Below are 26674 nucleotides of genomic sequence, written 5' to 3'. Positions count from 1 at the left end.
TCAATTTAAATAATATCCCCAACTTCAGCCTTGGATCACAATTCAGCCCTACTAATAATTGTATGTCTTATTTAAGAGCTGTGATAGCACAGTGACTAGAATGCAATATTGCAGGCTAACTCTGCCCGCTGCCTGAAGTTCGATCTTGACCACTTCAAGGTTGACTCAGCCTTCCATCCTTCTGAGGTTGGTAAAATGAGAATGCAGATTGTTGGGGACAAGATGCTGACTCTGTAAACCATTTAGAGAGTTCTGTAAAGCACTATGAAACAGTATACAGGTCTAAGTGCTATTGCTATTATTTAGGCAGTGTATTAAAAAGTATTGTGGATGAGATTGATTTTTCATGATCAGTAAATTGACTAGGTTCTGCCAACTTTAAAAAGGTAAAGCCTCTTGAACTGAGCTTAATTTCTGGTGCCTTTATGGACACAAAAATGTAGTTTTCTGGTCAACAATATAGAAATAATAAGTCACTTCTTTCTTCTTTTTCCCAAATGTTTTTCACAATCCAATCTGATCTAGTCTAAGATGTACTAGTCTCTTCTCCAAATTCTGTCCTGACATTACCTAAACTAAGTTAAATGTTGTCATATCTACATCCCAATAAATAACCAGAGCCTTTAATCTATTTAGAGTGGGTTATTCTCTTTGAACATTAATAGAATGCATTATGCATGTTCTATTAACAAACTGTACCTATCTGAAAAGGATAAAACAATTACCTGAAATAAATTGATACCATAAACTTTTCAATTTAGAATAGTGAAATGTTAGTTTTTTGTGTACTAAGAATTCGCATAGCGTGCACCTTTGTCACATAACTATCTTTAAAATGAGTATCTTTTCAGTGGTAAATAACCAGCAGTTTCCTCTAGCTGCAATTCAACACTCATTAAAGCTGCTAACAAGTTTTTGCTTATTACATAAGCAATTTTTGTTTCACTTGCAATTGCTGAGAGATCCGTTTAGTATAAATTTCAATAATTTAAGACCATACCCATAGATGTTGCTCTAACAACCATTATTTACGTTAATCAGGACAAACATCTAACACAGAAACTACATTTTTATACCAGTAGTTAATACAGATTTATTTATATACGGTTCATACAATGTATTCTAAAACTGACTTTCTCCTCTTTAATCGGATTTGATGAAATCTTATGTTGAAAGAAGAAAAATAGATAAAGCATTACTTATAAATCAGTCAGGTGGGTTTTTTATGGAGACCCTTCTTTAGATAATCCAATATTTTGTTCAAATATCTTGATCAATATTTTCTCTAGTAAGATTTTTTTGTTGTTGTTGTATTTTCGTGACAGCATTGTCTCCCAGATAGTGCCAGGACAAGTCTCTGCAGTTTTGTTGGCAAGGTTTTTCAGAACTGATTTGTCCTTGTTTCCTTCCTAAAGCTAAGAGAAATTAATTGTCATCCAGCTGGCTTTGAATCTAAGATAGAACTAGAACTCACAATCAGCTGTTCCTAACCTGATGCCTTAACTAGATCAAACTGGACATAAATCTACTTCTGCTTCAATCATAATCCTAACAGTAAAGCACTTAGCGAATCTATTTGAACAATTTCCCTTCCAATGTAAAATATTTAAAAGTCACTCCATGTTTATATATAAAATTACTAATTTTGCACCTAATGATTCACAAATGGACGTATGAATTGGGCCAATCACTCCCTTTCAGCCCAACCCACCTCACAATGTTTCCACTGAAAAGCATTGTTACAATATATGAAAACTCGATTTTATGGAGATAAATGTTATATAATACATTTTCAAATCATTATCTAAGATTGTAATTATCAAGCAATATCTAAACTGAAATATAAAAAAAACTTATGTAGCGATACAAATAGTCAAAATGCTATGGACTCTATTTTCCCCTATTAAAATACCAAGGTAAGATTGTCAAATATTCTGGGAGCAGAAACCTACCGATTCCCATGACAACTTCACCTGAAAAGAAACTGGGACACCTCAACTAATTCAAAAGTTATACTGAGCTGAGCTGCCTGAAGAGATAAATGACCAAAGCAGCTGGCTCCAAAAGTCTGCACCTCAAGTTATATGTAAAACTGATGGATGCATATCCAAGAAAGAATGTAAGGAAAAGTTAAACTTCACTTTTTAATTCATATAATTACACTTTTTTTTTTATTTTGCATCAGCTACAGTGATTCTTCTTGTATGAATTACTGTTCAATTTCCAGAACCAGAATACTGCTTACTTTACTTGAAACCAGGTAGTGCCACCAAGTGGTGGTCATAATCTGTATACAACAGACAATACAACTACCACTTAAATCAAACATCATTTCTGCAGACTGGAAGTATTTCACTATCAATCAGGAAAGAAACTGAATCTAATATTAGCAAATGTTATTAGGAATGCAAATATTTGGATTTCTAATAGGTGGATAAGATTCAGAAATTATAAAAATCATTCTAACTTTAATTCAGTATTAATTTTTAAAGTCCTTAATTTAAACATTATTATGGCTATTATTTTACCCTACCACTATATTTATAATGCTAAAATAAATGATTCAGGAATTTTCATTGAAAAGAAAATTACTAGGGTTATACAACTACATCGAGTTGAAGCAAAAAAAAAAAAAGTTGTAGGTTGTAGTAAATGGAATATGCTTGCTTCAACAGTTGACAACAAAGATGCCAGAACTCTCCCTGGGCTTGCACAATACAGATTTGAATTAAAAAGCTACCACAATGACCTGGCAGTGATGACATAGCACAATTGTTTGTGGCACCTTGGTGGTTTCTTAACACAAACAAGTATTTTTCTTGCATACGGTAATCGCTGTGTGTCCGGGAGGTCAAACTGGAGCTTCATTAAAGAGGCTTGACAGATGCAACGATCATGTTTTACCTCCCGCTTGAAGCATCTTTTCATCTCTGGATTTAAATAGTCTTGAAAATACTAAAACCACTCTGTAAGCAATAATAGCAAAATAATAACACTGTAAGAGCCAGTTTATGCAGTGATTAAGGTGCCAAGTTATAAACTGGAAGATTACGGAGTCCCATCTTAAGCACAAGACAGCTGGGTCACTCTCTCTAAAGCTTAGGAAAGAGGCAATGGCAAACCACCTCCAAAATCTTGCCAAGAAAACCATAGGGACTTGTTGAGGCAATCGCCAGGAGTCAACACTGACTGGAAGGCACTGAAAAAAGAACTACAACTCCCCAAATTGTATTATATGGAGTCACTCCTTAGTCACAACACATTTTTTCAGCATTTGAATCATCCAGCAATCTAATGTCACACAGAAATAAGGCCATTTTTAACAACAATGTCCACCTTACAGAACATTCTCTCACTCTCAAAATATGGTTATGCCGGAGGTTTCTTTAGATGGCTCCACTACTGAGGTGGATGTATTTATTCTCTCTCTACTTGAGGTTTGTATATATTTTAGTTTTAATTAAACTCTATTTTTAATGTTGATTTTTTACTTTTTAAATTAAATTTAATGATTGATTATTGTATGCTGCCCGGAGTCACTCTCGTGAGATGGGTAACTATATACATTTGATTAATAAACAAATTAGCTATGCCTCTCGCACAGAAAAATCAATGTTTCTTTCTTTGCCATGTGGCTTAAATAAACCACAGTTCAAGTGATAATAACACACAGGGAAATTTGCAGGATAGAAAAATGTTTTTCATTTACCCTTAAGCGTAGTATGAGGTAAAGTTATGTTTGAAGAACATTTTTTATTCTAATGAAATCAAAGCCAGCCATAAACATGCAATAAATAGCACTTCAAAGCCAGATACCATTTCTAAAAAAGAGTAATGTAACATCAATGCCTGTATAAGAGATGGGGACTTGCATTGTGTTGCAGATCCTATCTATCTTCATTAATTTTACATCCTCCCCAAACCACGTGCCCCATGGGCCTTTCTGTAAGAAATTTCCTTACTGGAAAATGTTAAGACCCAGACCGGCTGGTATGAGAATAAAATACTTTTATTTGTAATATTCATTTGGAAGTAGAGCAGTTAAAGTTCCATAAAATCAATAACTACTTAACACTCAAACTAAAATAGATATTTAGTGAACTTTTCTTTACTCACCAATGCTTGTTTTGTCCGTTTTTAAGCTTCAAGTCTGGATTCAAAACTCAGATAAGCCTATAATAGTAAATTAACATTATCTATAAAGTTTTTTTTCAAATCCATTACACCACATTCATTATTGAGAGCCAAACTACACAAGGAGACAATTACCAATTTCTTCTTATAACAAATATATAGTATGTTATTCTACTACCTGTACCTAATTTTTACTGAATCTATTAATGATTCAATTTACTTTGCTACCATTACTTTATTTACCTTAGATGACCATGCTTTACACATGAAGAACGAGGAGAATAAAGTTAGCATTCTGACTTAGTCATTGTTTTCACTAAAAGAACTCCTATTAGTCTGGAAATAAGAGTCACTGAATTCCATGAGACTTACTAAATAGTATACATGTATTGTATTTCCTTGCATTTCTGATCAAGTACAAAACTACCTCAATCTGTTGTAAAGAGAAGATAGAAACAGCCCAATAGCCCCAAGGATTTATTTTACCAATTACCATTCCAGCTTACATAAGGTAACCTGAGAGCTGAGGAATCAGCTCTTAGCAAATGAACCAGCAAATGTGTGGAAAAGGGGCGTTGTCTTACCTGAACACCTTTTCTCAGCATGATGATGGAGAATCCATGAACAGGGTTTAGACCAGTGGTGGCGAACCTATGGCACGAATGCCAGAGGTGGCACTCGGAGCCCTCTCTGTGGGCACACGCACCGTCTCCCCAGCGCCACCTTCTCCCATGGCCCCCTCCTCACCAGCAGCCTCCCCCAGAGGAGAGTCGCCCCTGGGCGCGGCCCACACAAAGCAGCACAGCCAAGGACATGGTAGCTGGGCAGCGGGGACAAGATTCTGCCCTTGCGCCCTGTCACGCGCAGATGCTGTGCGCATGGGCAGAGGGCATGGCCGCCATGGTGCTGCTGGGCTGCCTGGGTGATCTGTTGCAGGCCGTGGAGGTGGTGGATAGACCAATGGGTAGGGTGGAGTGGGGAGGCGGTTTTTGGGCACTTGGTCTCTAAAAGGTTCGCCATCACTGGTTTAGACTGTCTTCCTGCCCATTTAGGCTAAGTCTGACAAAGTAGCTACGCCTCCTGCTGGTCCTCTGTTTGCCAGACATGATGAAGGAGAAGCTATTGACGATAGTCCGATTTGTTGGCTCCCCTACCCCTAACACTGGCCCTGACAGAGTGGGTGTGGATTCTCCATCATCATGCCGAGAAAAGGTGTTCAGGTAAGACAACGCCCCTTCTCCAGCATGATGAGTGGGACATACCAAAGCTAACCTGTCCCTATAGGAGAGAGTCGGTCTGGGCCTGTGTCCCATCTGATGGCAGCACTTGCTGGAGTACCCTCTGGCCAAATGAGGCCTCAGTGGAAGCAAATTTGTCCAGTTTGTAATGCCTCACAAATGGGGAAGGTGAGGACCAGGTCGTCGCCCTACAAACCTCTCTGATGGATGTCTGTGATGTCCATGCTGCTGATGTGGCGGTGCTGCGGGTGGAGTGAGCGGTGATATGGACTTGGAACTGACAGGGAATGCGACTGGTATGCTCTTGCAATGCATGCTTTGATCCACCTGCCTATCGTCAAAGACGAGACCTTCTATCCCATGGAAGAAGGTTGAAAGGAAATAAAGAGCGCTTCCGACTTGCGAAAGACTGAAGTCCATTTGAGGTAGTGGCGCAGCACCCTTCGAACGTCCAAGGTGTGCCATTGGCGTTCTAGCCTGTGTGATGCACTAGGGCAAAAATCTGGGAGAATTACCTCCTGTGACCTGTGGAACAAGGAATTTACCTTCAGTATGAAAGAAGGATCTAGTCCAGTGGTTCTCAACCTTTTTAATGCCACGACCCCCAACTGGTTGTAAGTCGAGGACTACTCAACCGGTTGTAAGTCGAGGACTACTCAACTGGTGCAGCATCGTTTGCAGAATGGGACTTTTGGCGGGCTCAGCAGGGCAGAGACAGCCTGGACAATTCCTATTGGCTTTTGAAAGCCAATAGAATTAGACTCTATTCAAGAGAGTCTATTCTATTGGCTTTCAAAAGCCAATAGAATAAAAGGGAGTAGCACAGCTAAGGAAAAGGGGCGGACTGCGTTGTTTGGCAACCCCCGTGAAATGGTCGTTCAACCCCAAATGGGGTCCCGACCCACAGGTTGAGAACCACTGATCTAGTCGGAGAACCACCCTGTCATTGTGGAAAACGCATAGGTCCTCTCTGACAGTTCTGAAATGCGTCTGGCCGACATGATGGCTATGAGGAAGGCTATCTTCATGGTTAAGAACCGTAATGAACATGTCTGAATGGGCTCAAATGGTGACAAGGTTAGGGCTTGCAGGACCTGTGGGAGTTCCCAAGAGGGATAACGATGAACCACGGGTGGCTTGGTGTTAATTGCACCCTTGATAAAGGACCGCACCATCGGATGTTGAGCCAATGGTGTTAAATTGTCACATGTAAGCACCGTGGATAGGGCCGCCACCTGTCTGCGGATGGTGTTGGGTGCCAAGCCCTTATTGAGCCCTTCCAGCAAATACTGAAGGATTTTTGGGTGGTTTCTTGTGCACCAGTGGCAAAAACTCTTTCATAAGGAGTCGTAGATCCTATTGGTTGAAGGGCGTCTTGCGGCCTGAATCATGGAGATAACGTCCGTCGGGTAGGACTCCCGTGTCAGGAGCCGCCGTTCAAGTGCCAGGCAGCTAACTGTAGCCATTGAGGGTCCAGGTGCTGGAGGGCTCCCTGGCTGAGCACCACCCGATCTGGAGGGATCCTCCACTGTGGAGAGATAGACAGGCTCACGAGGTCGGCAAACTACGGTTGACTTGGCCAGTGTGGAGCAATTAATATCACCTCTGCCCGATTTTGTATTATCCTTCAGATAATCGCCGGGAGCAGAAGGAGAGGGGGGAAGGCATAGAGCAGGCCCTTGGGCCATGGGCTGCAGAGGGCATCTGCCTGCTCTGCTCCTGGAGATGGGAACCGAGAGAAGAACCTCGGGAGCTGGGCATTCGACGAAGAGGCGAACAGGTCCAGAATTGGAAATCCGAACCTCTCTGAGATCTCCTTGAATAGGTCGGGATGCAGGTGCCACTCTGAGTGGTCCACTGTTGACCTGCTCAAGGAATCTGCCTGCTGGTTTGCCTCTCCTGAGATGTGCTTTGCTTTGAGGGAGGAGAGGTTGGTTTCTGCCCAAGAGTTCAGCAGTTGGGCCTCGGTCATGAGAGATCTGGACCGAGTGCCCCCCTGTCAGTTCATGTGGACCTTTGCTGCTACATTGTCTGTGAGTACCAGGACATGTTGTCCCGCCACCGTTGCTGAAGTGGCACAGTGCCAGGTGTATGGCCCTTAGCTCTAGCTAGTTTATGTTGTGTTTGAGGTCCGACTGTGACCATCAGCCCTGCACTGTGAGTGTAGGTGTGCCCCCAGCCAAACAGACTGGCGTCCGTCGTTAGGGTAAGTCTGGCTGGTTCCTTGAATAAGGAGCCTTTGGCTACCAACGGGGAGGTCCACCACTGAAGGGACTCTAGCGTTTGAGGAGGAACAACTACCCTCTGGTTGGAGGAGCTGGTGCTCTGTCTCTGAAATGGTAGCAAGAACCATTGGAGGGTTCTGGAGTGTAACCTGGCCCATGGCACTATACCCATGCAGGAAACCATTTTTCCTAACAGTTGGGAAAGTGTGGCCAGTGTGACCACCTGCTCCCTTCGTACCTGCCTGATCAGAGTCCGGATGCTGTCCCGACATCCTGGTGACAGGTAGACCTTGAAGAGATTGGTGTCTATGATCGCGCCTAAGTGAAGGAGGTGGGTTGAAGGTTCTATCTGGCTCTTTTGGAAGTTCATCGAAAAACCGTGGTCTTGAATTGTCCTGATAGTCAAGGCCAGATCTGACCAAGCCCCCTTCAAGGAGGTGGACTGGATGAGGATGTCGTCCAGGTAACATTGGACCTGTACCGGTACCAGTCTTAGGTGAGCAGCCAGAACAGCCAAGACCTTGGTAAATACTCTTGGTGTGGACGAGTGCCGAATGGTAGAGTCTTGTACTAGTAATTATGGTTTGCGTAACAGAACTTGAGGAACCTTTGGTGGTCGGGGAGGATGGGGACGTGAAGGTACACTTCTGTGAGGTCAACAGACGTCAGGAAATCGCGCCTTCTGACACTTGCAGAATGGACCGAAGTGTCTGCATCTTGAATCATTTGTAGACAAGAGTTTAGGCCTTTCAGGTCTAGTATTACTCTTCATCCTCCCAAGGCCTTTGGCACCACGAAGAGGATGGAGTAGAATCCCCTTCCCAGTTGACCAGCTGGCACTGGTTTTATGGCTCTGATTTCCAGAAGGTGATGAATGGCTTTGCTCATGAGTCGTATCCTGCCCGGATTGCTGGGAACTGAGCAAGAAATGAACCGTTCTGGGGGATGGGATGCAAACTCGAGGGGCAGGCTGTATCTGATTGTTGAGCACCCAGGAGTCTGTGGTGGTGACCTCCCACTTGCGAATGAAGTAGGTGAGTTTGCTGCCTATGGGGAGGGCCGTCCTGGAGTCACTTGTTTCTTCTGAGGGATGTCCTTCCGTGCCTCGAAAGTGTCACTTGGCCTGGAATTGCTGCCGCGGCCTTGGAGCAGGGTGATCCAGTTGGCAGTCAGGCCTGGGGTGGAAAGGGCGGGAAAGTGGGGCCCACTCAGATCCTGATCAAAAAGGCGGCCTATGTGAATATGGGTTAGCCCGTCTGTCCGCCCTTCTGTTAAGGTAGGCCAACACCTTGTGCTTGTCCGTTTTCCACCAGATAGGGGTTGAGCACCTCTCCAAATAGTTGCCTGCAACGATAGGGGGCGGTAGCCAGGCGCCACTTTGATTTTAAGTTTGCTTGCCATTGCTTGAGACATAGGAGCCTGAGGGCTGTGACATTAATGGCTATGGCTCGGGATGAAAATCTGGCGGCGTGTAGTGCTGCATTCGCCATGTATTCAGAGATAGCCACTAACTTACCCAGATTCTGATGAGCATGAATCTGGTCCAGGAGGGGATCATGGCCTGAAGCTCTCGGAGCCATATAATGGAGGTCCTGGTGAAGAAGGAGGTGAAAGTGGATGCCTTCACTGACCATGCCGAGGCTTGGTGAGACCTGCGTAAGGAAAACTCTGATTTTCTGTCCTCTGCTTTTAAGGCCTCAGCCATGTCTCCTGACACCGTGGAAGAAGAAAATATTGGTGTTAGTGATTCATCAACGGTTGAAACCTCCAAGAGTTCTGACAAGACCGGGGTGATGTTGAACAACTTTTTGTCCATTCCCCCCAGCGATGGGGGGGTGCCAGGGGTCCCCCATTGTTTTTAATGGTATTCAGGAAGAAGGGGGGACAAGGGATATGCTTTTCCTTAATCATGGGCTCAGAAAAGAGGGGTTTGAGTCCTGGCTTGTGGAAAGAACCGGTTGGGGTTCCTGAACAGGGGAAATGTTTGCCAAGGTCGTTGCCTTCAGTAGGAGTGACTTAAACAGACCCAGGTTGAATAGGCCAACGAAGGGAGAGGGGTCCGGAGCAGACTCCTCATCCTCGGATAATTGGATGTCCGTTGACCCGTATTCCTCTGGGCCTGAGTCTCTGTTCTGAGATGAATGGTCGGACGAAACAGATTCAGGGTACCCCGGGTTTTCCTGCTGGGAGTGCTGAAGCGTCATGGGAGTCACGAATTCTGACCTGGGCCCCTGGTTGAATGATGATGCCATTGCCTGGGCAAACACTTGAGCCAGTAACGCCTGTAATTGCTCTGGCCGCATTCCTCGAGGTTCAGTGGGATGGAGGCCGGCCGCTGTGGGTGTGAATGTGGCTTCTGGTGCCGGTTGGGACCTGGATGAAGGAGCCACCCATTGGGGACTTGTTCCCTGATTGAAAGGCGGGCCTTCTCCCTGCCTGGCCTCATCAACCGGGGATAAGCCCATTGAGCCAGGGTGTCGGAGGGGGCCAGCTGCGGGTTAAACAGTGAACCATCATGTGGGACCTGGGGAGCCTGGACTGTCTCACTGGTACTTAGCTGCTGAGCCTTGGAGAATTGCTTCTCCAAGGCTAGGTGTCTCCTGCTGGCCTCCTTCTCTGCTGCCTTGGAGGGCTTCTTGCCATGGACAGCCTTGGCCTTCAACTTTCCTGCAGCCTTCAACTTGGAGGAGTTGGAATTCTCTGGCACGGTAGTGCCAGGCGCATCCTATGCAGTCTGAGGTACCATATTGTCTGCCATCACCACTGAGATATGGGAGCAGAGCGGTAGGTATGGTAGTGATCCCAGATATTGACAGGGTCAGTAATTGCTGTATACTATGGTGGACGCTGGACCAGTAGGCCTCTCTCACACCAAAATGCTCCTGATGGCTATAGGTGCCTAAAGGCGCACTGATAGAGCTGTGATCAGGTGGACGGGGCGGCCAAAACCACAATTTGGCAAGCGCCTGCACACACGTCCCTTGTTAATGGCAGCAATCCCCCACGATGTGAAAGGTCTAGTTATGGTTAAGGACTTGGCTTGAACTGAGGATCACAGGGAAGGTTAATATTATTGATTTATTACCGTTGATTTAATTGGTCAATTACCCTGATTATCTATTATTAATATGACAATATTAATAGGGATTGTTGCCACCTGGAAGCTATGTACCAGTTAATCCTCCAACGCCTGGCCTGATTGACTGTTGCCTGCCCTCACACTGATCAAGGGAGACGGCTGTACCAAGAAATTATCTCAGCTGCCGGGTTGTTGCCAATCAGCTGGTCTCCAGTTGCACTGGCAAATTTTGAAAAAGTAGGTCCGCGCTGGCTGCGTGGTCCAAGATGGCGGCCATGCAATAAGAGCGGAACGACCTCTGGACCTGTTCCCAGCAGAGCTTAATCGAGGCTGCTGGCCAAAAGGTAGTGCCTCCGGCTGCTGGATTCTTGCCAATCAGCTGGTCTCCAGATGAAGCGGCAAGTTTTAAGGTAAAATCCGTGCCGGCCGTGTGGTCCAAAATGGCGGCCGCTCAAGATCGGTAGCGCGGAGGGAGGCCTTGGGACTGAGCTTCTGTGGCGGTCCTCTTCTGTCCCAGTGCTGTCTCCCCTTCATCTAGCTGGCCTCTGAGGGCAGTGGCAAAGAGGATCTGACCGCGCAGTCCACAAAATGGCGGGCGCGATCGGCGTGCCAAAACCGGGACCACAGCAGCAACCTTGTAGCTGGCGATCAGCTGGCTGGTCTGAGCTAGACTTTCTGTCAATCCCGCGCAGTCCACAAAATGGCTGACGGGGATTCTTTGTTCCCTGCTGGGAACGCTGAAGCCAGGACGTAAAGGGAAGGGATTTCCAGTAAATTTGACTTGAATCCAAGTTACTCAATTTTTGGTCCAATTTGGGGGAAAAGGGATTCCCTGAGCATTTGGATCAGCGCTGATCCCAGCGCTGAGGTGGGGGAGAGAATCCACGAAAAGGAAAGATAAAAAAATACAATCTGCCTAGAAGTCTGATAAGGGAGCCAAACATACTCGCATCCTGCTGGGCTGAAGACTAAGTCGTGTCTGGGAAACAGAGGACCAGCAGGAGGCGTGGCTACTTTGTCAGACTTAGTCTAATTGGGAAGGAAGACAGTCTAAACCCTATTCGTGGATTCTCATGCTGGAGAAGCCTGAAGAATTATCATTGGCTACAGTAGATCTCTCTCCCTTAACTGAAGGAAATTGGCAATTGACAAGATGACCTGAATGTGTTCTACTGTAGGTTTGAGAGAACACTGTCAACTATCACTACCCTCCCCATCTCAGATACACCACCAATAGCCAAATCTCCTACATCTGACTCCATCCCTCTGGACCTCCCACCTCTGGTAATCCTGGAAAAGATTTCATAGACAAAAACCTGGAAAAGCACTAGGCCCAGACGGAGTAACCCCTTCTTGTTTGAAAGTCTGTGTTGATCAACTGGACCCCATCTTCACCTGCATGTTTAATAAATCACTAGAGATGTGTTATGTTCCTTCCTGTTTCAAACATTCTACTATCATCTCTCAATGCCCAAGAAACCCTCCATCAAGGAGCTGAATCCCAATAACCTATCCAACGGCATTCAGTATCATAATCCCAGAAATTATTCAACTGACTCAGATAACTGTGTCTGTCCACACTTGTAGGTGGATTATAAGCTTTCTGAAATATAGAAAGCAACAGGTGAAGCTAGGTAAAATCACATCAAACACCTGTTCAATTAGCACAGGTGCCGCCAGGGCTGAATGCTCTGTCCATTACTCTTTTCTCTCTGTACCAGTGACTGTATCTCAAAGAATCACTTCGTTAAAATACCGAAGTTTTTAAATGATAAAATGGTCATTGGTCTCATTCAAGATGGTGATGAGTCTGCATATGGATGGGAGCTTGAACTGGTCCTGCAGTGCAGCAAGAACAATCTGGAGCTCAACGCTCTTAAAACTGTAGAGATGAAAGCGGATTTTAGGAGGAACCCTCCTATTCTATCACCTCTTACAATATTAGACAACACAGTATCAACAGTAGAGACCTTCACGTTTCTGAGTTCTGTAATTTCCCAGGATTTGAAATGGACACCTAACATTAGAACTCTCATTAAAAAGGCACAACAAAAAATGTTCTTCCTGCATCAACTCAGAAAGTTCAGACTGTCCCAGGAGCTGTTGATACACTTCTACAGAGGAATTATTGAGTCTGTCATTTGTATTTCTATAACTGTCTGGTTGGTACAGCAACCAAACAGGACAGGTAAAGACTTCAACGGATACTTAGAACTGCAGAAAAAACAATTATGAACAGCCTGCTTTCTACTATATACTGCAAACGTCAGAAAAAGAGCTGAGAAAATATCTACACTCCTCACATCCTGGACATAAACTGTTTCAACTCCTCCTCTCAGGATGCCACTATAGAGCATTGCATACCAAAACAACTAGATCGTTTTTTCCCTTGTGCCATTACTTTGCTGAACACTGCAGTACGGTCTTATGTCTAAGCATATTTACCCATGTAGTATGGCTGTATTATAATTATCCTTCTTATCTTTTCTATTACCTTCTCCAAATAGTACCTTATATTATCTTGTTGTTTGTATGTACATGTAACTTGTATGTTTGTATGTACACTGATTATATTACCTTGTTTGTTATGTACATTGAGAGCTTATGCACTGGAGACAAATTCCTTGTGTGTCCAATCACACTTGGTCAATAAGAATATTCTATTCTATAAGGCAGGGGTCTGGTCCCCAGCCCCCGGTCTGTGAATTAGCACTGGTTTGCAGCATGCCAGAAACCAGGCTGTACAAACAAGTGAAGCCCCATCCGAGGGATGCAGGCAGCACACGAAACCACGCCCCCTCCTGTCCGTGGAAAAACTTCTTTCCACTGAACCAGTCCCTGGTGCCCAAAAGGATGGGGGCCACTGCTATAAGGTAACCTGATAACAGCAAAAACCTAGGGGATGTCCTTATAGGGTAAGCACATACTATACAGGTTTATATTTGCTCAGCCACATTTCCACAGGCTTTTTGTCAGCAGATGGGGATATCAATTTTGCAGATGGGATATTTTTTGCTATAAGTAATTTTAATCAGTAGTTATTAATTTAATATTAATTTTTCTGGCCCGTATCTGGAATACAGATACAGAATTACAGCAGGACATATGCATACGAATCTGTACAGAAATATATAAATAGATCATAGGCACACATTCTGTGTGTGTGCACACAAGTCTAACAAGTAGGAAAGCTGGGTAGCATACAGAATTTTTGCATGTCTGATCTTTTTGTAGGGATCATTTCAATTAATTATTCTATTCATTTCAATAAATCAGTTTCATATATTCCAAGGGACTATACCAGCCTCATATCCTCTGGAGGTATTTACAAAGTTGATTTATAATTAGATTTTCAATATTTTTTCCTCACATTTACATCTATTACTATAAAGTGTACTCAGTCAAAAATCTAAACAGCTCAGATATCTTTGCACCGGAATGAAAATGTTCTGATAACATCTCATAATTCAGAAATAATATAATACAACAATATGGCACTGAAGCTACACAACAGATTGAAATTATAAATCATCTTCCACAAATAGGAATCTATGTGTGTGTCATATTACAATTTACAACATATACAACAATCATGACCGTGATGATCATACTGGGTGAGGAGCCTTGCAATTATTTGTAACACATTTGAAAAATGTCTGTTTAGGAAACTTCTAAGACAAAACAGGAACAGTGTCATAGATGTATCATGTTATGTCATATGTATATCATTTATTATGTTATTATAGAGTTCCTTCTAGAATACCTGGGAGATTTACAAAGAGGCACTATTAAGAAAGGTCCTATTTCTTAAGAGGACATCAGAACACATCACCAGGAGACATTTATTTCTTAAACAGAATTTATTACTAAGAAAGATTATCAGATTTTAAATAGAAAATTGTTAATGTGTGGTTTTTTAAAAACATCTCCAGGCAACAAAATGGCTTCCCAAAATGCAAGCTGCTATTAGGAATGTGCTAAATAAAAGGTAATAAATTGACTTTTGCCGAGGGCAAGCTCTAAATAGCAATTATTGTAATGTGGGGATTATTGACTGCTTAGAATCTGGATAAAAGCAGTATATAAATCCAATCAAACAAAGTGAACTGCTAGCTGCTTGGAGTTTTTGGATTGAAGTATCGCTTAAACCTAAGCAAACATATAAACGAACTGGTTGTTGTGCCTCAGCAGATACATAGTGGTTGGGACTATCTTCTCCCAATCTATTTTATAGTTGTGGCTTTGCATTCTCTTTGGGAGTCAAATAAAAGCTACTGCCTGCATATTGCTCATTCTACTGAGTTCCTCCTGCCCCCAAAATAACCCATGCATGCACTTAAGGTATGATATGATATCTATTTGTATAAGCTTTGCAAAACTATACATACACACACACACACAAGCACGGTTGCTAGCTCCCTTTAACGTAAACATTGCCCATAGACCAGATCAGACCCTACGTGCTATGATCATGAAAGAGCCGCTCCCCAACGAGGAAAGATCTTCTGTTATATACAGAATCAGTGCAAGAATTGTCCATGCAATTACGTTGGTGAAACAACCAAAAGGCTCAAGGCCAGGATCTACGAGCATGAGTTGGCGATCAGAAGGCAAGAGCAGAGCTCACAGTATGTTCTCATATGGCCAGCAATGGCCATGTGTTTGATCTTGCCAATGCTGAGGCCATATCCCGAGATGTCACCAAGGGTGGCCGCTTGCTCAAGGAGGCCTGGCTATCCGAGAATTCGATCAATCATCATATAGACCTCTTACCTGCTTATCAGATACTTGGGGGGGGGGTGGGAGGGACAGCGCCGTGACTCACGACAAATGCAACCAATCCACTCTTTGCAGGATCGGAACTTTGTGGCTGTAGGTGAAATAATCGCGACCCCCAGAGAGGACAACGAATCTGCAGCGTGCCCTGAATTCAATTCTGAGACGGACACTCAGGCTCGGCTAGAAGAGAGGGGGGAGAGAGGCAAAGAGCAAAAGCAACCGGATAACCAGTCTCTGGGCGTCTGTACATGCGCCAGGGGAGCAACTGTGAATGGGGGAACAGCTTCTGAACCCGCCAATATGCTGACAGGTGAGGGACAACTAAGAGCACTACAGCCGATTGAAGCAAGTAGACCGATGACTCCGCCCTCTCAATTTAATCCAGTTGCTTACAATTACCTTGGCCTCATCTCGCAGCAATTCAAGAGCAAGACTTCTCTATAGCAAAAGCCAGTCACTGGGATGTGTCCCCAACTGATCTGGGAAGACTGAGCTTTTGCTGACTTTTTTTTTAAAAAAATTAAAAATATATTTTTGAACATGTAGAAATGATTATTTTAATTAATCTCATCTTAATTAAACTTTTATGCTCTTGAATTTTAACATTTTGAACAGAACTGACAGGCAAATACATACATATTGAAATGGATAGAAATTTACATTATTTATTTAAATCTTGCCTTTATTATTTTACAAATAACTCTACACACCTTTCACCTCCTATTTTCCACAATCACCACCCTATGAGGTAAGTTGGGCTGTGTGTGTGAACTAGATCAAGGTCACCTAGCTGGCTATCATGTCTAAGGCAGGACTAGAATTCATGGTCTTCTGGATTCCAGCCTGGTGCCTTAACCATTAGACCAAACTCACTCTCATTGGCTTCATTTTTGACATTGCCATTTAACAATAATTTGAAAACGATGATAAACATATTAAGATTCCAAGTAGATTTCGAACAGTGTTAGGTCTGTCCAATAAAACACGATTCATCCCTTATTTTTCATAACATTTTTTTTTCTATCAAACTTCTTGTAGAGAAATTGTAAATTGCAGAGATTCTAGTAGAGTGATTCCTTGCATTTAGCACATATTAATTGTAATCATAAATATTCTAAAATATTTTATATAATTATACTTCTTGAATTAAGTATAATTAGAATATTTCCATATTTCTATCAGAAATAAAATTGCAAGCAATATTACCAGTTTAGCAGTTATGCTGCATGGTCATTTCCATTTTCCATCAAACATTGACTAGGCTATATTTCTTACTGCACTCTCCCTTTAAACCTGAAGATGGCAATGATAAACTTCTGCTCAATTCCATTTTCTTATACTGTATATTTTGAAAATGAACTCTGTCTAATAAAGCTCCATCTATATCTCAGATACATACTGTATAATTGCAAAAAACACAATGTACTCATATTTTAAAACTGATTCAACCTTTCTGGTAGTCCAGTACAAATCTTGATATGCTTTATTTTGCTTCATCTTAATTATTAAACATATTGGTAAGATACCATAACCTCACTCCAAATACATTTCATTTAAATTTTTTTTATTACAATTCATTGTAAAATAAAAATACAAAAAGATATAAAAATTAGAAAGCTAAGAAAACATTTAGTTTGTGCTCAAAATTGAAAACAATGAAACTCTCATTTTAGATTTTGTTGATTAGAATGGTTGTATGGTTAAAGAGATGGCCTGAAATGTTTAGAAACGTAAGGCAAAAAATAGAGGTTGTAACTTTTTCTTTGTATTCTATTGCACTGAAAACAATCAGAAGTCACTATGTTTTTCAATCTTTGTACCCTATCCAATACATTTCAAATTAAAAACTTATGAAATACTTGCACGTATAGACTTTCCTGTTTCACCAAAAAATGTCCTATCAGGAACTAGCCTTGTCAAGTTTTCTTACAGAATTTCAGCCACTGTGTAGGATGAATTTCATAATACTATTTGCAATACTTTGCTCCATCTTTCCTGCCATCTTTCCATCTCACTATATTGGTGCCTACTCTGATTTTCACAAGTACTTCTGCTAGCGTCTTTCTTGTGTCTGTCTTTCTTGTGTCTAATCCAAACAGTCTTTCATCTTTCTTTAGATTTTACTTCTTTACAGCAATATCTTGATAAGGATATTGGCCTTAATGTAAAACTTAAATTTTTGACTTCTAAAACATGTTTGGTAAGCTAAAGTCTCATTCGGTCTCTTCAATTTTATATTTTAGTGTCATCGTAATACCATTTACTCTGAAGAGCTAGTAATATTTCAAATTCAGCATAACCACAAAGATTCTGTATACTCATTTTAAGTTAGTCTACTATATATTATACCAATTACTATCAATCTGAGCCATGGGAAATCAGTACAGGGCAGAAGGAGATTTCTGGTCAATGAAGACAGGTTGTGGAGCAAATATTATCAAAAACATGGGACAGCTCTTCCATTTTGTTTTTTTTTTCTTTTGAAAGGATTGGAGGTGATAAACTTTATGCATTAAGCTTCAGAGTTTATGCAAATATTTTGCACCTTTTTTACCATCAAAAAGTAAAAAAAAAAAGATTTCAGTCACATGATTTAAATGTGTTCTGGATGCCATAAAACAAGAGTCTGGGTAAAATATGTGGTCCACAAACTTCCTAATTCTATTCTAATTCTTACTGAGAATTAGAGACAAATTAAATTATTGTGTTAGACCAGCTATATGCAGTTTACATTAACCAAATTTTTTTCTGTCAATCTATATCAGATGATGCTTGCATGTCATTTTTAATTAGAAAGTTCAAAAACTATGTTCTAAATCACTTCAAGTGTGAATCTTTGTAAAATTTTCTCATTTCTCAAACCCTTTCCAGAATGACCCAAACCATCCATTTTACAGTCTAGACAACAGCTTTTACATTTGGAAAGGAATTTCATAAAGTTTCACATTGAAGTTGGTTCAAAATAAAACCCTAGTTTTAATATAAGTAGAAAATACCAATCATACTAATTCCACCTTCATGCACAATTTTGGGTGCTGCTGAAGCTAGTATGGAATTCAGTGCGCTTCATGTCCAAAATAGCATAAACAATAGTAGCCAGGTGAAATTATTCAAGCATCAGAGAGTTTCCATTTCTACAAAATTAAGGTTTCTGTTTCATAGTTATAAACCATGAAGCCAAAGCAGATACAAAACCTGGATTTTTATCCAGCAAACATATACCACTGATGCCTGTATCAATGTTGGGTTAAATCTGAGGAACGCAATCCATTAAAAGCCACAAATTACTAAAACACCTGGATTCATAGGAGACTGCATCACTCTTAGAAAACTACCAAGGTGTGGATATGTAATTTTTCTTTTTTGGAGGAAAAATAAAAAGAAACATACATAACAAGCATCACAAAGTTTAACACACCAATTTTAGTGACATGCCCATTGTCAAATCCCACCAATGGAAAAATGCAATACTTCAGATCTGCCACACATACATATTTAACATAAATTCAATAGCTGCTGATGTCGTCTCCAAGTTGATACCTCTTGAATAAATGTCTTTTGAGAACTAAAGAATCAAAAACATATCCCTATCTATTTATGGAGATTCTCAGTTATCCAGGTCATGATTGTCCCAGAGGTGCTTTTGTAAAAGGCATCTGGACTTTATTTTTCCTTGAAAACGTTTCACCTCTCATCCAAGAAGCTTCTTCATTTCTGACTGAATGGTGGAGAATGGAAGGATTTATATTTCTTGCAGTCATCTGCTTGTTAGCACTCTGAGAGTTGTTGAGGCCACTTGGAAGGTCACCTGGGTAGTGCAAATGGGCGTGGAACCTTCTTGGGACTGCTGAAATGTCTGTATTGTAGACAGGAGGTGGGTGGCATTGTACCCCTCCTCTCTGTTGAGAGAGGGCTCTTCAATCTTAATGTAGATGGCCTCTTTGACCCCTTTTTCAAATCAGTGGTCCTCTCTGTCCAAAATGTGGACTTTGCTGTACACATTCTGGACAGAGAGGGCTGCTGGTTTGAAAGAGGGGTCAAAGAATATAATTCAAGACATATAAATCTTTCCATTTTCCACTAGTCAGAACTGAAGAAGTTTCTTGGATGAGAAGTAAAATGTCTTCAAGGAAAAACAAGTAAACTCCAGCTGCCTTTTGAAAAAGCACCTTTGGGATATCTCTATCTATTAAAACTGAACCACGCAACCTGACATATTTCCTTAACCATTACACTGCTCTCATTTAAAAATAAGCAAAGATAATTCAGGAATAAAGTTACGATCAATGGCAGATACCTTTATTTGAGCTGACATGCCTCTTTAAGCAGAATGCAACTCTCATTTTAGCCTGTTTTTAAAATGCTGTTCTATTTAAAAGCTAAAGAAGATATTTGTAAGTCATGTTGTGGTTTAAGGTGCAGTTTCACAGTTAAAAAAGACTGTTACAGTTTCAGAAAGCTGTTACACATCATTGCTACAGTTGATTAGTAGTTTACAGCATGCAACTACAATATATATATAAAAACTATAATACTAATAAAAACATCCACAACTATAGTTATATGAAAGAAAAATATGTACACATAAAGCAGAGAAGAAATGTACATATAAATGTATGTAATCTATTAGTTGGTGATGGAAAAAGGATGAAAAACTGTCTTATGGTTCCCGGATAGGAAAATCATTGGCATCTAGATACCAAGTTTCCACTTCCTTAGCTTTTATTTCTTCTACAGGAAGAATATTAATTACCAAGAAATTCTAAGTATTTAAAACAATTTGTAATTGGACTTGGATCCTGAAAAATATGTATACTTTTTCATTAAACAACTAAACACCATAAAACAAAACATTTAAAACTTAAACTAATGGCGTGCTCTATTATTTATTCACCATTATTATTAGAACGTTTTTAGCACCATTTAGCTATAATTAAATAAATTCCATAGGTGCACACACCATTGTTATTTTCTCTTTACACAACAGGTCATAGAACCTGTTACGATCTCTGAGAGTGCTTTTCTGGATAGTACAGGCAACTACTGAACCAAATGAAATTCGTAGACAGACAACTTCAAATGCTGTATTTTTTTCATAAATCTGCTGTGATAACATGAATGCACATTTGGTAGACATATTCTGACTATTGGCTTACCACAACCTTGCAGACAATAACTTGCCCGTAACAATCAACTGAACCCTCATTCTTCCTTCCAGTCTTGAAGTACAGGTACTTCCAAGTCTGAACTACTGTACAAATGATCTCTTACACTTTAGCGAACAGCAAAGTTCTGAATTCAAACTGCAGAACATATCCTTTTTTTTTGAGCCAACCTTGACTGCTGGCAACCACCTGGATAAATCCCTGCAGTTTTCTTGCCAAGTTTCAGAAATGTTTGTCAATGTCTCCTTCCTAGAGCTGAAAGTTGATTGGCCCAACTACTTTGGTGCTCAAAGCAGAGTAGAACTCACCGTCTCCAAGTTTATAGTCTGATGACTTAACTACCACAGCAAACTGGCTTTCTATCCTTGTTTTTAAACAAAGCTACATTCTGAAGACTTGTACAGGTGTTTATTTTCAGTTTTTCCAGGAAGTAAAATACAACATGATAAAGTTATTAGTAAAGGCACAGAAACACAGTGTAACAACTATTCAGACACTTCCTTTTTTTTCTGAGTTAGGAAACATTATTGGGTATTTGGTTCATAGGTCTTCCTCTCTATCCTCTACTAGATAGAGAGGTCTCTCTGGAGATTATATGGAAATGCATTGTTTTATATTCTACACTTATCCCTTTAGTGTTTGAACCTTAACCTGTGAAGATGAAGAATTTCATGTGCACCTTTTCACATCCATCCTGTTCCCACTTAGACAGATAACACTAATCAACAGAGAAAAAAAGTATTTGCAAAGTACAAGATATTCTCAGAACAGGATATCTGTTGATCAAGATCAGATCTAATAATCTGAAGGTCTGCACTAAATAATTAATCTAGGATTTGGTTGTTTTTTTAAAGGAACTTTGTATGAATTGAAAATTTATGTTCAGATTTGATTCACATTTCTTAAATGTAAAGAAAAATATTTTTTTTTTCATTTGGGCTCTGCTGTGCTTCAGATTTAAAAAAAACAACAACTTTAAAACATATAGGACCACTCACACAGAATCTGTCAGAAACTCTTCAAAGCAGCCACACCTTTTCCCAGGATCATGTCTGTCCTCTACAACTACACAAGGAAAAGATGCATTTGGTTTAAGGAATTGCCAGCAAGTGCTGAATACATACCCACTCATCCTCCACAGTACCTTTTCTTTATTTCAACACTGCTGAAGTGATTCACATAGGATAATAAAACAGAGACTCATGTGTTTGTATTTCAAAGATTATATAATATTAGGGATATAAGTATATTAAAATTATAAAATATTTTAAATATGATAAATCTTAAAAAAAATCTTCCTTCTTCTGAAAACCTATTTCATTCTTCAAATTATAATATGGATTACTGCACTATTATATACAGGAAGATATATAATATCTGCTAAATAATGATGTTTGAACTACTTCAGTTACATTTCAGGGTCAAAATCAGCACTGACAGTAACAGAATGCTCCCTTTATCATTTGAAGCCAACAGTGGCATATTGTTCCTCTGTATTTCTCCCAGGAAATTTTTCCTCAAGAAGCTGAGAGACTCTCTAAGACAAGACACAGAGTATATGCAGAGAATATGCATGTGATGGGAAATATGTTCGTGACGGTTGGATATCATATGCATATAGCTGTTTCATGAAAAAGCCCGCGGCAAAATAAATGCTTGATAATATTTTATTCTCACATAACTCCAAGGGAGAGTCAACTGAGAGAACGATAGCCTTAGAATCATCCAGTAAACAATGTAACTGAGTGAGGCAGATCAAATTTCAGATTCCTATTATATTTTGGAGAGCTACATGAAAACAAATGTAACTGGAGACAACTCCAGCTATACAGGTTGGCTTAACTGTTTATAGTAACGACCATGCAATCCAACTATGTTTTATCGTGTCACATACTCTACCTATGTTGCTCATGAACACCTCCCATTTATTTCAGTTGACATCCAGATATAGAGCCTGCTCAAATCAATTTTATCAGTTAAGCTCAAATGAATCTTTTAAATGCATAATAATGTATACTCTGTATTGTACTATTAGAAAATATTTTGTATGCTGCATCCAGGGCTTACAGGAACTTAAGATTCCAGACACAAGAAAATGGTAAAAATAAAAAGGAATGACAACAATTTCATAGCCATTCTAAGGAAATCATTAGATACACTCAACTGGCATACTATAGCTGCTACCAGGATAACATATGCATATTCCTGGAAATGATATGCAATTCTCTGATTAGAAAAATAACAGTTTAATCTCTGGGAATACTCATCCATGAGAAGTTTAACCTGGAAACTGTTATCGGAGAACAAATCTGTACACTGCTTGCCACCAAAATTTCAATCTTCTTAAAAATAAGAGTTCTTGATGTTTTACCCATGATTTTTATTATATAGATTTCTCAGTTAATCTAAAATTTGACTTTAATAACAGTTAAATATAACAGTTTTGAAAGTGCTAAAATATTAAACTGTTGTAAAACTATCATTATATTGATTTCAATCTGAGGTGATATATAAGAATTAATGTGTTTTTCCCCAATGGAATAGTTTATCTTATACTACTCTGCAAAATTTTCTGTATAATATCTATATTCTATTTTCTTCTCTCTTCTTTTAAAATATTTTTACAACAAGAAATCACAATAATATTCTAAAACATCCATTTGCAAAGTAGTATAATCCACAAATGAGCCATTACATCTCTTTGCCCTAGGTTTGGTTGTTCCTTCTCTAGTTCATATTATAAATATTTGAAGATAGCTGTCCCAAAATGCTCTCAGATCCACAAAAAAACCAGAATAAACTTAACTCCTAAATCCAAACTTTTTAGAGCCATTACTACTGTGTCTATTGGTTTAAAAATTGTTACAACTCACAATTTCCTAAAAATCAAATTAATTTATTTAGTATTTGCTCTGTTGAGAATATTTAGTTTCGGTTACTATTTTCATATCAGGCAATATATAAAACTATGGTCTGTTGAAATCTTACCTATGCTATAGCAGCAGAATTCTTCTGCCCAATATTTTCACATCCTGAATCATTCATCTATCAAGAAGAAATATGCAGTAAAGAATTTCAAACATTAGTGTACCCATCGAAGTTTAAACATTTGTGTGAATCTCTATACTGTAAGTTACCTCACCAATTATACCATAAAGGAAAAAAATGAAATATAAATAAAATATCAAAACTTAGAAGGCAACAAGTGTGTGTCAGTATGTTAGTACCCAGCAAATTGACATGTCTTCTTTGACAATTTGAAAAGTACAAATCTATCCTGTATTACTTACTCCTACGTCAGATTATATGTATTATTTAGTTTTTCCATGCATTAAAATAAATTTACTACAGTACCATGCTTTTGAAAGGGCAAAACAAGCCAAAAGCATACACACCTTGCCTGGGTCTTAGTGAAGAACATTGGGTGCAATAGAAAGTTTGGAAACTAGAGGAGAGAAAGCACATTCCATACTTTCTGTCGAATAACTTAAGATAAATTTCAGGATCACCTGAGCTCCTTAAATTGGCTAGTGGGCACCATGGCAGCCAGAATGGCCACTGTGTACTAAGAAATGTACAGAGGGTCTAAAAGTCCGACAACAATATGGAGAGTTTTAAAAGCATGGCTGTGAAATCTACGCCTCAGGTTCAAAACTTGGGTACGCTGACTCAGGTTTAATGCTAATAATAATGATAAAATAATATCAAAAGAGATCAGGCCGCCTCTCAGTGGAAGAGGAGCTGGAGGCCAAACGACGGCCCGGCCTTCTTCCACACTCCACTACCCTGCTTTACAGGAACGATGATCCCCCCCCCCCCGGCGCTGCCAGGGTGACCTCATTCCCTCTGCGGCCTTCCTCGGGTCGCCCAAGTCATTCCGGCTCGGGGCTTCCCTCTCGCCTCCAGCCGAGGTTCCTTTTCGGGGGGCCAGCGGCGTCTCCCAACTCCGCGTTCACTGGCTAACGCCGTTTCATGTGACCGAACAAAACCCTCCTCAGCGCAGCAGCTCTTTGTGCCCGGCCCAGTCGGACCCGCAACGGATTTGGAGGAGGGAGAACGGGGCTGGTGGCTCCCTCGCATTTCCCCACCCCGAAGTCTAAATGGACCGGCCTAGTTCCCAAGCCACCCCTCCCAGTCGCCGTTTCCCCTCGGGCTCGGCTACTTACCTCCAGCGGCCGAAACCCGGCCTGGTCGAGCCCCTTTGCCGCACCAGGGGCAGCCGCCATGTTCTCTGATGCGACAGGATGGAGTAAAGACCCCCCCCTCCCCGCTCTGCCTCCTCCCTTTCGCGCGCGCATTCCATTCCAACCTCTTTTCGGTCCTGGCTACCGCGCGACGTTCCCTCTCTCTGGGTCTCCCCCACCCCCCTTCTCCCTGTCCCCCTCCCCCTCCCCCGTCGAAAATAATAATAACCATAACGGAAAACTCACGGGCTCGAACAGGGCGTGCGTCAGACGGAATGGGGGAGTTGCGTGAAGCGTCATGACGACATCACGCCACCTCGCCTTGGATTCCCCCCTCATCAGCACATCCTCCGCCCTACTTAGCCCGGTAAGACGCATGTGCGTAGCCTCTCGGCTCCCAAAAAAAAATGTTCCTTCCCCTGGGCAGCTCGAGGGAGGCCTCCCAGTTCACCTGGGCCGCAAAAGAGGCGCTCGCCTTATTCCTTCCTCTGCTGAGTTAGAGCCAGGCGGTTGGATCCAATGCTTGGTTTATTCTGGATACTTAAGTTTTGGGTCATTGGCCTAGCTCAGGGGTAGGCAACCTTGGCTCTTTTATGACTTGTGGACTTCAACTCCCAGAATTCCTGAGGCAGTGGCTCAGGCCTATCTTGTACCTGCCCCATCTTCCATGGGGTTTTCCTTTAAACAGGCTTATAGGAAGGTGGGTATTAATGGTGTTCTGGAATGGTGGGGGAATTTTTGTACACAAATATTAAAAATAAAGGAATTGAAAAATCAAGCACCCATCCACACCACAAATTAAATGATGTGGTTCCAGATGCTTTGTTTTCTTTAATTTCAATATGGACGTAAATGTCTTTGAGTTTTTAGTCCAGGGGTCTTCAAACTTGGCTCTGTTATGACTTGTGGACTTCAACTCCCAGAATTCCTCAGCCAGTGTGCCTTGCTGAGGAATTCTGGGAGTTGAAGTCCACAAGTCATAAAAGGGCCAAATTTGAAGACCCGTTTTAGTCTTACCCAAAAAAATTCAATATATTAGGTTCCGAGTGCAAGCAATCTGGTGCCTGAGAATATCTGCCCCCTGTGCCCATGGGCTAGTTTATTAATTTATTTTTGGTGCCTTTGAATCAATTTTGACTCCTGGCAACTGCCTGAACAAGTCCCTGTAGTTTTCTTGGAAAGGTTTTTCCAAAGTGGTTCATCATTGCCTCCTTTCTAGAGTTGAGAGCGAATGACTGGCCCAAAGTCACTCAGCTGGCTTTGTGCCTAAAGCAGGGCTAGAAGTCACAATCTTCTAGTTTCTAGCCTCATGTCTTCATAGTTACATCAAACTGGCTCTCTTCAATTGGTTTATACCTGGGAAGCTTTTTCCCTAGATGATCAAAAGTGCTTCCGCATGAAATACGGCTATCTTTATTCCCAGAATATATATTTGGATTCCATATGTACTCAGAAACACAGGACATACAAAATAGGCATTTGGAGAAACATCTTGTTTTGAAGTGTTCATAGAGTTATCTGTCACATATACAAGATCCTGATTATAATTACCAACAGTTCGTATTATAGATTTGCCTATAATTAACTTGCTTTTCTGAGCATCCGTACCATTCTGAAAGATTGGGTTGGCACAATGCTCTTGCCTATAATGTGGCCATTCATTTTGGTTTCAATGTACCATATGAACACAGTTTATGAAATAGGCTTCTGTAGAGTAAAAGTTCTAGAATCAAAGAAATGTTCTGGAAGTTGGATCCAATTTCTTCATTGTATTCAGATTTCTAAATAAGCTACTTTACTGGTCAATTTGTTTTTCTGCAACATTGTTGAGTGATAGTTTGTGAATGGAAACTTTAATGGCTTCCACAAA

The 26674-nt window shown here is 40.9% G+C and overlaps 1 protein-coding gene and 1 long non-coding RNA gene across 3 annotated transcripts in view; both read right to left on the bottom strand.

Moving 5' to 3' along the window:
• ZNF644 (zinc finger protein 644) overlaps nt 1-25166 on the bottom strand; it is a 63532-nt gene extending 38366 nt beyond the window's left edge. Inside the window, exon 1 of the mRNA XM_039343527.1 lies at nt 25051-25166. Within this exon, the coding sequence (XP_039199461.1) occupies nt 25051-25143 (93 nt within the window). The 5' untranslated portion in view covers nt 25144-25166. The remainder of the gene's footprint in view (nt 1-25050) is intronic.
• On the bottom strand, nt 253-24875 carry LOC120308056. 2 transcript variants are annotated; one of them, XR_005556727.1, is made up of 5 exons: nt 24787-24875; nt 23609-23665; nt 21619-21685; nt 4117-4173; nt 253-2966 (listed from the first exon to the last, which is right to left on the bottom strand). It is a non-coding gene; the product is annotated as an uncharacterized LOC120308056 (long non-coding RNA). The 2 variants fall into 2 exon arrangements; XR_005556728.1 differs by lacking the exon at nt 21619-21685.
• Nucleotides 25167-26674: the final 1508 nt, after the last annotated feature.

This window comes from Crotalus tigris, unplaced genomic scaffold (genome assembly GCF_016545835.1).
Source record: "Crotalus tigris isolate CLP2741 ecotype Arizona unplaced genomic scaffold, ASM1654583v1 scf7180000017857.1083437, whole genome shotgun sequence".
Taxonomy (NCBI): Eukaryota; Metazoa; Chordata; class Lepidosauria; order Squamata; family Viperidae; genus Crotalus; species Crotalus tigris.
The sequence above is the reverse complement of the archived record's forward strand: the minus strand, read 5'-3'. Positions and strand labels throughout refer to the sequence as shown.